The following is a 15,296-nucleotide window of genomic DNA, read 5'->3' as shown; positions in this document are numbered from 1 at the left end:
TGCCACGCTCAAGGGCCTGAAATGACATTTTCCACATGTTACCTGTCTCCACCTGGAAGGCCTGTGCGAGTGTTGAAGCGGCTCACTCACCCCTGTCCCTCCCTTAACGCCCAAGGGGGATCAGGGCATATCTACGGAATTCACAGTTCTCCCACTTCTGCTCACAATGAATACTGTCGCCCGGCTCCTACTGGGGTGGGGCCCGGCTCATGAGAATGATAATGGGCTCCTCTCAGAGTGTGGAGAGGTTCTCCATCTGAGCCGCATTCTTCTTCAGCAGAGACCCACAAGGGCGCCTCAACACTCGCGCTTCAGGGTTCAGGGAGGGAGGGGTCTGCGGTGCCAAGAGCCGCGGTACCAGGCTGCAGGATTGCCTTTGGTGTCACCTCCTCCCGCAGCTGTCCCTTCACACTTGCGTGTGCGCACAGGCCAGATGGAAGGCGCGATCCTAACTGCTGCCTGAGCAGGTGGGAGGGAAGAGAGACGAGAGGTATTCCATTGGTTGTCTGGGAAAATGAATTGCACCTTCCCCTCACTTGCGGAGGATCAACTTTTCCCACCCCCTCGGGTGGGCACTCATCACCCGGGGTCGCAGCCAGAACCTGGGAGCCCAGTGGCCCCAGTTCGAGGGAAGTAGAGCTGGGCGGGCAGTGGACGCCCCCAGTCACCGGGGGAAAGTGCTTCACGATGTCCCGCGTCCTGAGGGTCCCCGCGCCAGGGCGAGCGGTCCCGGCAGCTCGGCTCCCGCCTCCAGCTGCCCCGCACGCGCCGGCCGCGCCGGGCCCCCAAGGGTTAAGCGCGGGCTCCGCGGCGCCGCGGCCGATCCCGCCACCCGGTCCCGGGCGCAGAGAGCCGGCCGCCACCTGCCGCGCGGAGCCGCGGAGCTATGCGGCGTTGGAATGAGGAAGCGCGGCGGCAAGGGGAGGGCCCGGGCGCGCTGCGCGCGGGGGTGGCGGCGGCGCGCCGAGCGGGCCTGGCGCGGGCGAACGGGCTGCAGCCGGCGGCGGTGCCAGCAGGTACGGCCCGCGCCGGCCGCTGTCCCGGCGGCCCTGGGGGCCGGGACCCAGCCTCGCGCCCTGGCAAAGTTTGTGCGCGCGGTCCCGGAGTTGCGGTCGGACGGCACCGCGGGAAGCCGCCATCCCGCGGCGGGGCGGGGACGGAGGCGGCGCGTCCCGTTCCGCGCCCAGCTCCGCGCCCTGGTCCCTGTCCCGTCCCGCGCCCATCTCTACGCCCCGCTCCGAGTCCCCCTCCGCGCCCGGCTGAACGGGGCCGCCCCGCGCCGCCCTCTCCGAGTCCCGCGCCGCCCTGCGCCGCGCTCGGGTCCCGCTCCGTGTTCCCGAGCGGTGAGCCGGGCAAGGGCAGGGCCGTGCGCGCGGGGCGGGGCGGCTGCGGGCCGGTAGCGCCGCGGCAGGAGGAGTGCACCTCCCCAAAGTTTGCGGAGCGCGGGCGGCGGGCGCGCGCTCCGGCCGCCGCCAATCTGGGCGGCCGCAAGTGGCAAAGCGCCGGCCCGCGGGGCGCGGCGCGGAGGGGCCCAGGTGCGCGGCCCGTGGGCGGCGCTGTGCGCTCGGGGCAAGCCGGCCGGCAGCTAGCGCGAAAGCCGGGTCGGAGCCGGCGGGGGGTGGGGAGGGTGGCGGAGAAATGGGGAACAATGCGAGTGAGCAACTTCAGGAAGTCATTGTGAAAGAAAGCTGGGAAGAGCTTGGCGGCCAAGTTAGCAGGGCATTCTAACAAGTGCATGCGCGGCCCGCGCCCGGGGCGGCGACTGCGGCGACAGCCCCTGGGTCCCCGCGGAGCGCCGCCGAGCCCGGGCGGGACTTTGGAGGTGGCGAGGCGGCCGGCCCGGGCGAGCCCGGCAGGGCAGAGGGAGCCCCGGCCCCGAGGTTGCTCTCCGCGCCTGAGGATCAGTCTTGGCCCCCAAAGTGCGACGCACACATCCATGTGAGTGTTTTCGAATTGAATTTCAATAGGAAAACTCCGGGTAGCTGGTGGATTAGGGAGAGAGGAGGGAGAGAGAGAGAAGGAAAGAATGAGAGGACGGGGTAATCAGATTCGGAAGCCCTGGTTTCGCTCAGGTCGGCCTCTTGGTTCTGCGGACGGTGAGAGCGCCCAGGTTGTCAGAGCCTCCGCCAACTTGTGCTGCGACCGCAGGCGCAGGGCCGGGCCGGCAGTGGGGCGCTTGTGCGGCGCCCTGCTGTCACCGTGAGGGGGACCTTCTAGCCCCACTTACATTACACTGTATAGACCTGCCTCTAGCTCATGGAAGTCAGGCTTTATAAAGTCGTTCGTACAGAGCTTTCCTTTCTTATTTCTGGGGTGAGAGCGTTTTGCTTATACTGTAAAATAATTAGATCGTGCCTGAACTCGCTTTCTGCAAGATGAAGAATTACCCCGGTTTGAAAAGTTAGTAGGACTTCGCTGACTGCGATTTTGGCTATCGGGTTTCTAAACTCCCTGGTAATGAGGCATCAGGTTACTAGCGACTGGATTTGCAATGTATGTTTAAAAAAAAAAAAATCGCCAAGGGTCCTCCGTGGTTCTTAAGGAATTGTAGGGAAAAGAAGATGGTTTTCTTCCCTTTTAATTCGGAGGCACAGAGTATGGCGTGTAGAAAGCGGACAGGCACAGCTTTCCAAAGCAGTGCCCCCATCGTCGCTCTGGGCTGCAGCCAGCCCAGAGCGAGTTCAAGGCAAGCTTGCCTGCCGCTCACCCTGCTTCCGACTGCATCTCAGCTCCCAGGTACCTTGTTTTAAACTTGGAGACACAAACTGCTGTTGAACGAATACTTGCTTGAGAGCCAAATCAACTTCTGTTAAGGGAGAAAAACGTATGGAGGTTGAAAATATTTAATCTGGACAATATTTAAAGTTTCATAGAAATTGAAATGGTTGCAAGGATTTGTTCACTTGGTTCTGAGTTGAGAGACAGGAAACTGCAGGAGATGGTAGGAGCCTTGTGAATTTGTTTCTTTGTTTGAAGATGTTTGGTGAGGCTCCTTGGACCCATCTTTTATGTGGAATTTTAAAAGTACCAGTTTTTTTTTTATATTAAATGTCAGAATTATTTTAGTGGCAAATGAGGTTATTTGATATGTGGCAAAAAATTTAAACAGTGCCAAATATCCGTGACAGGATTACCTGCTTCCATCATAGAATATGCAGAACATGTTAAAAAAAATAACTTGTATGAACAGATGTGGATAATGATGGCATATTTTAAAATCCTGTACACTCCTGGTTTTATGGAATGCATCCGATTTCAAAACTTTCCAGGAACATACGTGTTTATACCTTTTTTTACGTGGCAAAAAAAAAAAAAAAAAAAAAAAAGTGCTTCCCGGTCTTGGAGTCCCCCAGAGCGGAGGCCAGAGCAGATGCTTGAGTTAAAGGGTCATGCTTCTTCCCCTTTTGTTTCATGGTGATAGTTGAAGGCAGGAGCTCTAAAAACTCCAGCATGCTTGCTTGTTGGTGTAATTCACCAGCGTTTTAATTGAAAGGATACATCCTTACACATCCTCCTGGGAAATCAGAAACATGGTAGCAAGAGGAGCTCATCTGCTGGATCTCACCGGGTGAGCTTGTGGGTCCCTAAATAAAAGTGGGTTTTGTCCTATTCTTGTGGGTCCCTAAAATAAAAAGCATGCTTGCGTATTCTTTTGAGAACTTGGTCCATGGTCTCTTGAGAGAGGATACACTGAGGCTGTCCTTGGCACCATTTTCTTTGTTGAAAAATTAAGATCCTAGTGAATTTCCTGGCCAGGACGTCTGAAGCCCCATGGTGCTGGGGTCCACCGAGCCTTCATCACTTGGCTAGGGACTTAAGAGTTTGAGGATGGATGATGGTTCTTTTTTGTTGTTGTTTTTGTTTTTTGTTTTTTCCTCCCTTCATTTGGATTGGTGTATTTCATGTTTGGGTCCAATGGCAGCATATTGTCAACATAAATGTCAAACTTTGCAAATTTGCCACAACACTGTCCTACAGAGTGCCCTGTGACGAAACGCCCCCGCCTCCCACGTGTACAGGTGTTCTGTGTATACCTCAAGAGTATGTGTGCATTGACAGATATAGGAAATAAAGGAATTCATTGAGTCTGTGCACACACACACACACACACACACACAATCACATAGCATGCACAGGGCACAGAGAGAGAGGTGTGGGGGGCAGGGCAAGAAAGAGTCTTCACATCTCACAAACCTAACCTGAGTAATAAAGTATCGCCATTTAGGTTCTGTGTGTTTGGTTGGTTTTTACCTTTCACTAAAGCAGGATGGGTTTTCCTTTTTATACTGTTGAGTGTAGATGTAAATGATATGAGTACTTTGGGTGTTTGTCTAACACTGTTAACCCAGAATCTGTCAAAGATAGCACCATTTCGTGGCATGTGTGTGTTTGTGTGTGTGTGTGTGTGTGTGTGTGTTCCTGCTCCTCTAATCTTTGTAATTCTGAAACAATTTCACTATGAGATAAGTATTGGTTTTTGTTGACTTATCCTGATGGAGACCCATTCAAGGAGCCAGCTCACAGAGAGCACACAGAGCCCCTTTTATGTTCTATGGCAAGCTTTGGAACTTGTCAGCCTGACTGGCCTTTTTGGGGACTGTGACTCCTGCTTTCGGCCACGAGATGCTGTACCTCACGGCCTGGCTGTCAAGGTTTCTCCCTGCCCTGCGTCGGTAGGTTATTCTTTTGAGAACCCTCAGGTGTGGGTGCGTGCGCAATCATTCTGGGTCCTCAAAACACAATATGTAAAAGCAACAAGTGACCCATCCTCTCAGGCTTTCAGAAGAACCTTGATCTTGTTTACACCTTGAGATGGGTCATTGTTTGGCTTACACCAGGCACAGGTGCATGTGTGATCTAGACGTTAGAGAGTTTGTGTTGCAGAGTATGGGTATGGAACACATACACATGCGCGCATTTAAAGTTCAGATGGGGAGGGAGATAGGAATGGGGCCAGCGTGCGCCAGACCAGACTCCAGCAGCTTCTTCTTGGAGACCCAAGGTGTTACTGCGTTCTTGGCAGTTTAAGAACCGACTTCACAGCCGGGGGTCTCTCTCTGCCGTTCCTGGGATACGCACTCCCATCCTTCCCCCTTCTGCGCCGTTCCGAGGATGGCTTTTGTTTGATGTCGTTTTTAAACGCGCGATGCTCCTCTGACAACTCTCTCTCAGACATGACAAAACGTGCAGCGTGAAACACAGCCAACAAAAGACACAGTGCACACGCTCCTGAGTGGGGGTGGGGCAGGGCCCCACTCCCCGCTTCTGTGTGTGTGTGTGTGTGCGTCGCTGGGGGTCACTCCTGAGAGGGGCCCACAGGGCGCCCGTGGTGGCCGCGCCCCTAAAGGCCACGTCCTCCTCACTTCCATTGGCTTTGTGTCCTTCTCAGAGTAGACTGTGAGCCACAGGCGGGACCCACAGGTGTCTTCAGGGACCCGCCTGGCGACAAACTGTTAAAAGTGGTGAAAACCCAGAGTCGCAGGTGGGAGGTCCGCTGTCTTTCCCCGGTTCAGGCCTGGCCCTGTTTCCCTTCTCCCGTGGCCACGACCACGGCCACGGCCACGTCGGTTGGCCTTTGGGGAACTCACAATTCCTGCTGACTAAAAGAGCTCCGGCCCCACCACAGGCCTGTCGAATGAGACATCCTAATAATCTCGGAACCAGTTTCGGTCGGCACAGGAAGCCCAGGCTCCCTTCCTGCCCCTGTTTTCCTGAGAGAAAACTATCTTCCCTCCTTTTTTGCATATTTGGCGAATGGTTCCACCTTTCTCTCCGCCCCAGGGGAGTGTGAAGGCGGTGGCAGAGGACAGGGCCTACCGGCCTGCCACCCAGGGCAGCAGGGTCCTTCCCAAGTGGCTGAGTGGAGGGGACTCCACGTGCGTGACCCCCACGTCCGAAGACCCCCGTCCTCCAAAAGCGGCATTGGTGTGGGAAGGCAGCACCCCCGCGGTCGCTGGGAGGCACGGGTTGACGGGTGAGTGCCACTCACACTTTCTCTGCCGCGCTTACGAGACGGGGACAGCCAGCATGGCCTCTCTTCCTGGTGGCCTGCGCCCGCCCAGCCCGGCCTGGCTCCCCTCCGCAGCCTGTCTGGGTGATGGAGAGCATCATTAGACACCATTGGCATGCGCTGCTTTCGGGTTGTCCCGTGCCCCACCTCCTGATGGCTGGTGGCACGGGGCCACGGCTTAACGGATTGCCTAAAATGGGGCCTAATTAGTGGAAAAGTGCCTTCTTCATATTTTCTCACTCAAGTGTGCAATGATTCATTTTTCTCCAGCAATCAGCTCACTGCTGAAGGCAATCTGACTCTCTTCCTGCCATTTTCGCGCCAAAAGTTAGCAGTCACGGACACGGTGCAGGGCTTCCCGGCTGGGGAGGGGGTTGAGGGGGGTGCAGCGGGGTGAGGAGGGGGCACCCAGCATTGGTCCTCTGTCCCCCTTCCCAGCTCTTCCTTCTCCCTCCTGGTCTCTCTCCCTCTTCCTCCTTTCTCTGGGTGGGGTGGTGGGGGAGGGGAGGTTGCCTTGGGAGTCCATGGAAACAACTAAGAACAGCATCAAGTACATTTTAAGTGCTCGTACGCATCCCAACAGAGTTTCAGGCTCCATTTTGGAGATCATCCCGATAGCAGCCCTCTAAAGCGTTTTCTGTTAGTTTGAAACTATTTAAAATGGAACACTATGGCTCAGAGTCCTTTTCTGAAGCACAGAGTTCTGCTAGGAATATTGATTCGCCTGTTTGGGGTGAATTTCTCTTGTGGAATCCGATTTTCACTGGTCAGGCTGGAGCCCATGAAGCAGCACAAAAGACCCCTCCTTGGCCCCCGGGGTGGGGGGGATGTTTGCTTTAGAATCTTTAGGAGAAATGAAAATGAGGAATTGATCTTTTATGAGCTTGCTTCGGAGACACTCTGAAACATCCTCCCCTCCCTGTGCTTTTAAGGCAAAGAGAGAGAGCAAGCCTGTGACCCCCTGGTGCGAGCCCCACTTTCCAGCCTGAAAAAGTGACCTTTTCCTTATCTTTTGTGGCGAGTTTTGTGGAGGGCAGAAAATTAAAATGATATTCAAAGAGATCCACAGTGAAAACATATTGATAAATTGTGTATCCCACTTCATTCAACCAAAATCACTCTGCTAATTATCTGAGGTTGTTAGAGATAAGGCCATTAATTACCATTTAAAAATGGTTTGGAAATTTCTAGTGCTTTTCTGCACGTGTGTTCCTGCTTCTGCCGAGAGTTGTCTGTATTTCCCTGCATTTAAAGAATCTCCAGCTCTGTTTAGAGCAGCCTGGGCTCTTGTGAAAGAAATGAAACTTGCTGAACAGCAACGGTGAAATACTTAAAGTGAAGCATTGAAAATAAATAATTTAGGCTCCTTTAAGGGCTGCCAGGGAATCGGATGGTAGTGTTTAAAATGAGTTTTCCTCTCTTTTGCCCTCTGACGGACAAGAGCATTTCTCTGCCAGGTTACAAATAAACACACGCCGATTTCTGTGGCCCCTCAAATGAGGAAGTTGTAAGCTTTCTCCCCCCGCACCCCCCTCCCACCAGGTCTGCATTAGGACCTTGTAGGCTAAATGTTGGGTGGGGTGGGGCCCCCAAACCCACCAGGATGTTGCATTCATGTGGACCATGTCCTTCGTTCTGTGGTTTTGGGTGTTTTCTCTTCGGGAGCCCTCCAGGTTGGGGCTGTAGCACAGGGAGACTGAGCTCTCTCTCACAGAATAAAATGGAAATCTAGAACTTGTCTTGCTAATTCGCTCCAACTTAAACAGCCAGTTGAGACTATCAAGTAGTGTTCTCTTCTATGATTATTTGGTATATTGCCAGAGGAATCATTCTTACCAGATAACTTACCGAATGCATGTCTTCTCCCTTTTACTCTTCTCAAAACAGCTTGGTTTGACTTCAGTGCGACCGTTTGAGGTGAACAAGGTGAATTCCAGAGTTCTACTAAGAGCTCGGGCTAGGATTCAGAGAACCTGATTTGCAAATCCACATTTCTGTGTTCTGGGAACCAAGTTTAAAACTGTGACCATAGGATTTTTCGTCATTTTCATGAGGTTACCTTATTTCAAGTGATTTTAGTTGATGATCTGTGAGTGTTGCTGGTAGAACTGGGGAGCTCAGAGAGCACATATTGCAGGGAGAATTTCCTGTTTGCCCCGGAAGCCGTCCGTGTGCTCATCGTTGAGGGGTTGGGGAGGGGGGCGGGCAATAGGGTGTCCGTCTGCAGCCCCCTCTCCAGAGCCGAGATGAAACCTCCCTTCTTACTGGTGCCCCCCAGCCCCGCCCTCAGACTTTTCCATTGCAAGGAATAAGAAGAGGTAAATAAACAGGGTAATGATGAATCCTGGGGCATGTTTGCTCCGAAACACATTTTCTCTGTGTGTGTATCTAGATTTTGTAAATCTTGTCTCATTACCAACCAGACAACAGAAACTTATCCAAAATGGGAAAAAAAAAAAAAAAGGTTAATAGTAACTAGCAGATTGTTCTTGGTGGTTGGTCGAATCAGCAATGACTTTTCAGTTATTGGAAATAAACATATTTGTATGGATTTGTCGACAACTGGACGTTCCTATCAAGACTTGGAGAATTGTACTTCTCGGGTCTAAATAAATTAGATCTTTCACCAAAGAAACTCACACAAGCCCTGAAATTAAAAAAAAAAAAAAAAAAAAAGAAAGAAAGAAAGAAAGAAAGAAAGAAAATATCCCAATGACCTTATAGAAGGCTCAGAATTACAAGTGTGTGTGTGTGTGTGTGTGTGTGTTTGGAATATATGTATGTATTTGGAATGTTATAAGTGGGTTTGCATGTTCGGCTTTAATTTTGAGCTTTCACATGTCCCCACTAAAGGATCTGCTAATATGTTAAGTGAAATCACTGCTGAAAAGGTAGGATAATATATTGTCTTCTTTGTGAGAAAAGCCCATTGTCTTGCTGAGTAAGACACTTTGTGAATATTGTAACTTTGTATTTATGCATTTTTTTAAAAAAGTGGAAACGACACTTCACACAAATTGGAATACAAAATTATGCCTGGGCTCTGCAGTCTCCTCGCTTTATCATAATAAATGACAAAACCATCAGCACTTTTGGGACCATCATTATTTGGGGACAGTTTATATATATATACATTTTTTTTTCAAGATGTTTAAGTCTCATGTTTGCTGCATGGCTGCTGACCATGCATGAAGGTCTCTAAAACCGGGAAGAGGGTAGAAGGAAATGATTCTAAACTTAGATTTTTGACTTAAGTGATGAAACGAAGTGTAAAAAGCCATTTATATTTGAGGAAGCTGCTTAGGAAGTGGCCCATGATGACAGTCAAAATTGGGAAAAGTCCTATAAGCGTATATGTAAATCTTTGACTCTGTATGTCTCTTCTATGGTGGCTGCATACACAGAACTTACAGGTATGTTGAGAGCCTGCAGTCTAGGAGCAAGGTGGTCTTTCCTGAGCGGTCTCTTCTCTTCATAAGAGAAATGCATGGTGCCAGGACCTTCCCAGGCCCCTGCCTTTTCTGTTAAAGAAAGAAAGAGAGAAAGAAAGAAAGGAAAAAAGGAAGGAAGGAAGAAAGAAGGAAGGAAAGAAAGGTTGAATTCAGTATCTCCCATCTTTCTTATACCTCACTTTGAGACGGGGGCTCCGTGATACCATTTAGTGATATCTGTGTGTTCTTTCCCTTCTGTACTAAATATCTCTTGGCTCAGACCATTTTCACACAGCTTGGTTTTTAGCTGTATTTTGAAAAGTCTTCCTCAGTTCCCCGGACCCTTCCTCTTTTGCATATCAGTTTCTGCCCCTAGGGAGGAAAAAAAATTGTGAGGACAGAATTGCACATCTGAGCTAATTTGCCCTCAGAAAGCAGGTTCGCTGTAGAACAAACCACTGGAGGCGTCTTCTGTGGCTCAGTTAAATATGGGGGAGGGGAGCCGTTTGAAAGCCAAATTGGATTCCCTGCTGTCCTGTTGAAATCTTGTTTTTCATTGTTCTTTGCGCCAGCAATGCTCTGTGGAATAATCATGAAAATGTGTAGATTGGCAGCTAATTTTTGAAAAATGAAAAGAATCAGAAATGAAATAAGAGTGCCCAGAAGTTTCTATGTTCTCCTGACCTGTTTTGTCAAGTTGTTAGGAAAATCTATAAGGTTCCCCTCACCAGACACAAAGACCTGGCCAATTGCTTCAGCTTTCTCTTGGAACATTTTTTTTAAGATACCATGTAATTCATAGCAATATGATAGATTTGCAAAAATAAAATCTACCAATCTGCAAAATGAAAGAGCTCTCTCTGGGAAGGAATAATGGGTTTCATTAAAGAGGTCTGTGACCTAAGGCATTTTAAATAGTTTATAGGCTTGGCCTGTGTTTTCCCCCTGTGCCCAGCCCCTTCAGAACAAGCATCCTTGAGTGTATAAGGGAAAAACCCCAAAATGGAACTCTAGTGCAACCTCACTTGTTGGGGAGGAAAAAAAAAATCAATAGCATGCACCTTGTCAAATAAGGAGACTTTAAGTTTATTGGAGAAGGTTTGTGATGAAAGTTGCCTTGCTTGTGTAGGATTACCAAGGAGACACTCCTTTTCTGTTAGGACACAGGTAACTTGTTCACACTCCTTGTCCATTGCCCATCTGAAATCTGGGAGCATGGCACTGGGCTGAGGGGTTTGCACAGGCTGGAGTGGTGGAGTGAAGAGTGCGTCTCCATGGAGCACTTGTGGGTTCAAGTTCACTCCATTGTTGTCTAGTTCGCGCCCTTGGCGGGGCTGATGTGTGGTTAGCCTACATCATTCTCATCCGTCGAATGGAAATAATGTACAGATTATGTACAATAATCGTACTCCTATGGCTTCATCGTGAAGATTAAAGGTACACACTTAGCAAATGAGTCTTGAATACTAGATCCATGCCGGGCACTGTACCAGGCCCTCACACAGAGCAGTGGGCGAGGGGGACAGCGTGGACGGTCTTGTGGTTCTCTGCAGTTTGCTTGTTAAATGCCGTGGTCGGTCATTTAAACAAAGCTAGCCACGACCAGTATTCATTCCTTCACCATCTTTTACTGGCACATACAAAGTTCTTAAGAAATGAGATAGCGCTGGACAGAGGTGACCATGTGTCTCAGGGAAGAGGAGAGGCATTGTTTTTCGGTATTTATGTATTTGTTTTGATGGAAGCATAATTATATTAGCGTCAGGCATACGGCACGATGACGCGGTGTTTGTGTACGTTGCACGTTGATGCCCATGACAAGCCTCACCAACAGCTGTCACCAGTCAGAGTCACAAAAACCTGTGTGTGACTCGTACTTTTAAGATTGACTCTGGTAGCAGCTTTCGAACAGGCGGGACAGCATCTTACCAGCATCCCGCTGTACAAACATGGCTTTTTTTTTTTTTTTTTAATTTCATGTGTGTTGTTTAAACCACAGAGAGCTGAGATCTGTAAATCTTATGGAGGGGCTGGGTGCTCCCAGGGAATGGCTCATGGCCAGTTAGCCCGCCGTGCACTTGGCGGTGCTGGGATAGCCATGACGTTGGGCTGCTTGGAAAGTGTGTGATTCTTGACAGGCGCCTGGGTTTTCATTTCGTCTTCATTAATTCCAACACCTTTTCAGAAGTATGGGAGAGTGCTGCTGTCTCATAGCAAGTGCTGCGAAGAGCGGTGTTCATCTCAGGGGAAAGCAGGGTCTCGTGAGGAGAGCCAAGGACCGCTGCCAGCCCCGTGCACCTGGCAGTGGCCGTCGGGGCTTCCTTTGGCTATCGGGGCTGTTCTTGGGGCTACCTGCTTGCTCGCAGGTACAAGTGAAGACGCTCCTGGAGACTTGCCCAGCCCCTGACTCGGGAACCCTGACTGCCCAGGGCGGTTCTTCCCAGGAGAGAGCCAGGTCCTAGGCCCTCGTGGGTGTGGAAGAAGGAAAGAAGGACAGGGTCAGGGAGGTGGCGTTTTTCCAGAGTCTTCCTCTCCCTGAGGGAAACTCACTGGGGACGTAACTGGCAGTAAGAGCCCTTTTCTCTGGCGGGGCTGCTGGAGAAGCACAGAGGTTCTGGGCTAGCTTTGCTCCTGTCTCTCACTTCTTTTGCTCAATCTTCTGCAACTCCCACTTTCTGGAGTCACTGAGGTACCAACCCCACTGAGGGCACACTAGGAAAGTCCTGTTGGAGCAGAAGGACCAGACAGACAACAGAGGCAGAAACAGAGAGGGAGGGAGGAGGGTTGAAGGAGACAGAAGGAAAGATGGGAAGAGATGTTCCATTCCGTGCCCGCTCCGGAGTGGGATATGAGCTGGCCGCGGCTTCTGACGGTGTGCTCCTGTCGAGGGGCGGCCAGCGACGGCTGCTGTCATGTTGGCCTTCACTTATCTCCGCATCTGTTTCCCGTGTGTGAGATGCAGAACTGCTTGCTCCAGAGAAACAATAAGAGCTTTCAGGGCTGTGGGAACTGCCCAGGTGACAGGTGTTTGCTGATGTTGTGTTTTCTGCCCTGTCGATCAGTGGAACTCTGGCCTTCAGTTGTTTGTGTCTTTCCCGTGCAGGGGAGAAAATCACAGTTCACCTCTGTGAAATATTCCTCGCCTCTGGCATCTCTGTGGTCCTGGTTTTTGTTTAAGGGCCGGTTTTCATAATGGTTATGAATCCACTTGTGGGATGAACTCATCTTTCTGATCGTGGAGATGATATCCAGCCCGCACCATGTTTTCCACTCGGCCCTGGACACAACTCCATGTGGGAGATGAGAGCTCGGTAAACACTGCCTGAAAATAAGCACTGAGCCTGGTCGTGCACGCAGTGGCCAGGACGGTGTGGCGTCCTGCTGTCCCTTCCCAGATGCCCACAAATGTCTCTCTATGACCTCGGTTTCTCGGAGGAGGTGGTTTCCTCTCCCTCAATTAGTTTCCCGTTGCCAAATTATTCCTTTGGTCTTTGCCTAAAAGCCGTCACTTTTTCCACAAAATCATGACTGTTCCATCCCAAGAGATGAAAATTTGGGAGCTTGTCACGTCCCACACCTCCCGTGTGATGGCAGGCCGGACAGGCCGCAGCATTCTCAGGGCCCGGCGCAGCCTGGGAAGGTGGACACTACACCCAGATTGTCAAGAGGGTCAGCACAGTGGTGACAAGCAACTGTTACCCCAAGCAAGGGGGCCCTCTCGGCACGGCCACACACCATAGGCAGTAGGTCGTTTGGGGGTGTGACTGGAGATCTCAGCAGTGCTGGTCACCCAGTGGAGTTCCGCATGGTGGGGGGACAGGGTGTGGACCTTCAGTGAGAATGGGAACAAGCACATTGACACCAATTCATGGTCCTCTGCTCGGTGTGACTGATCCCTAGCACAGTACTGTCCTGAGTGTCCAGGAGGCTGCTGGCGTCGGGGGGAGCTGGGGGGCCTGCTTCCAGGAAAGAACACATCGGACGCACAAGCCAGGTGACTGCCCAGGACAAGGGCTCTCCCACCCAAAAGAGCTTGGTCTGGGACTCGGACCATCTGTGTTCTGCTTTGTGGCACTTGTCACATCTCCCACATGAACCAGCAGATGCATGATGGGGAACCTGGTGGGAATGGATTGTGCCCTGGCCTCAAACGCAGAGGGTCCCCACTGTGCCTCGACGGGGGACACCTTCTCCCTTAGAGCCAAGATGGGGGCCTGAGGAAACAGTAGTTCTCTACTTGCACTTAGCTTGGATTGACACTGGGGTACCAGATAAATCAGTCCTTCAGCTGAGAAGTGTGTAGCCACTGAACTGAGGACATTAATGTAGATTTACAAAATAAAAGACACGTGACAGATTCAATGAAAAAACACTTTACAAGAGGACATTTGGAATATGTTTAATGTCCTGTTTTTGTAAAAAGCACTGTGTGTGTGGAAGTTATGGGCATTTTCTTGTCTTTGTTAAAAAAAAAAAAAAAAAAAAAAAGTTGTAAAAAATGTGTCACTTGCATGGCGAGAAGGGTCCAAGTCAACATTCTACAGATTCTGTGTTAGTCCAGGATTTGTCACAACAAGATTTGAGTAATGCCTTCTGTCTCGCCACTCAACTCAGGGCGCTTGAAGACAGGTCAGTGACGCCGCACTGTGCCCACCTTCACTGAGTAGAAACCCACATTCATGCCACCCAAAGATGACAAAGATTTTTCTCATGGGAGCCCATCCTGTCTCTCTATAATTGTTCGGATGGTTTCAGAAGAATCATAGATTTTTACGTAGGGGGCCATGAGACATTGGGCGCACGGGCAGTTTCGAGCTGGTTCCCAGGGCTGGTTTGTCTGGCTTCACCTGGCTCGTGGACCCTCAGTCTTGCGGCAGAACCCACGTGAGGTCAAGGGCCTTCTTCCCCCTCTGTGGCCAGCTGCCGTACCCCTGTGCCCCACAGCAGCCTGGAAAAATCAGGTCACGCTTCAGACCGGTTCAGTGACTTTCAGAAATAGATGAAAACCCCTCCCCATCCAGAAAAAGTGACAGTCATTCGTGTCTTCTTCGTGACTTGTATTGATACTACAGAAATTGAAAATATGGACTCCAGGGGGACCATAAAGGCTGTTCTATACACGCACGTATCCGCCCCTGCCTGCATGGTTCAGTCCCCTGAACCCCCGACCGTGGCCAGGTCTGCTGCAAACTGGCCTCACACTCAGATCCACACACCTGAACCAAAGAGGCTGAGGCACCCCCCCTCCCAAGAAACAGAGGTGACCTGAGTTAGAGCCAACAGATGGACTCAGTGTGTTGCTTCGAGAAGGTTCTGTCCTGTCGGTTGTCCAACAGAGCATAAACGAGCAGATTTGGTTGAGGTCATCTGCCGCTGGCCACAGATCTCCCTTTCCCCTGGGCTCCCAGGGGTCATCCCCTAGGGCACCTATGATCTCCGAGGCCAGTCAAGGGCCCCGACTGCCCCCACCAGCACATGCGGCAGCTCGCCCCTCAAGGCAGGACATTGGCTGTCACCACCAAGGGCGGCTCTTCCCAGTTGGTTTTCTGTTTTTTAAACCGATGTGAGGAGCCGAGCCATGTGTCAGCAAACAGGAAGGTGTGGGTGCTCTCCCCGCTTGGCTTTGCTGCTGCGTGAGCTTCCCTTCTCCCTGCGTGAGCGCATGGGCGACGTCGGAGGCAGGGTCCCTGAGCCAGTGGCGGACAAAGACGGACGCGCCCGCGTTGCCCATCTGCCAGGCTGGAGGTGTATTCATTATTGATGGAGGGAGTGCGAGAGCTGCTCACAGATGCAGCCCTGCCTGGGTAAATGAGACATTCTTCAGCAAATTGCTTCGTTTTTTGATTGCTGATTGT

General features: G+C 51.2%; 1 protein-coding gene across 12 annotated transcripts in view; it reads left to right on the top strand.

Moving 5' to 3' along the window:
- The first annotated feature begins 1,682 nt into the window (after positions 1–1,682).
- IKZF1 (IKAROS family zinc finger 1) overlaps positions 1,683–15,296 on the top strand; it is a 94,202-nt gene continuing 80,588 nt past the window's right edge. For 2 of the 12 annotated variants that reach the window (XM_059170630.1, XM_059170628.1), the window contains exon 1: positions 4,438–5,974. In XM_059170630.1, coding sequence (XP_059026613.1) covers positions 5,755–5,974 — 220 coding nt within the window. In that variant the 5' untranslated portion in view covers positions 4,438–5,754. Of the gene's footprint in view, positions 1,939–2,001; positions 5,975–15,012; positions 15,246–15,296 lie in introns of those variants that run through there. The other 10 variants (XM_059170633.1, XM_059170638.1, XM_059170637.1 and 7 more) reach the window with 10 other exon arrangements.

Source organism: Mustela lutreola, chromosome 4, assembly GCF_030435805.1.
Source record: "Mustela lutreola isolate mMusLut2 chromosome 4, mMusLut2.pri, whole genome shotgun sequence".
Lineage (NCBI taxonomy): Eukaryota > Metazoa > Chordata > Mammalia > Carnivora > Mustelidae > Mustela > Mustela lutreola.
The sequence above is the reverse complement of the archived record's forward strand: the minus strand, read 5'-3'. Positions and strand labels throughout refer to the sequence as shown.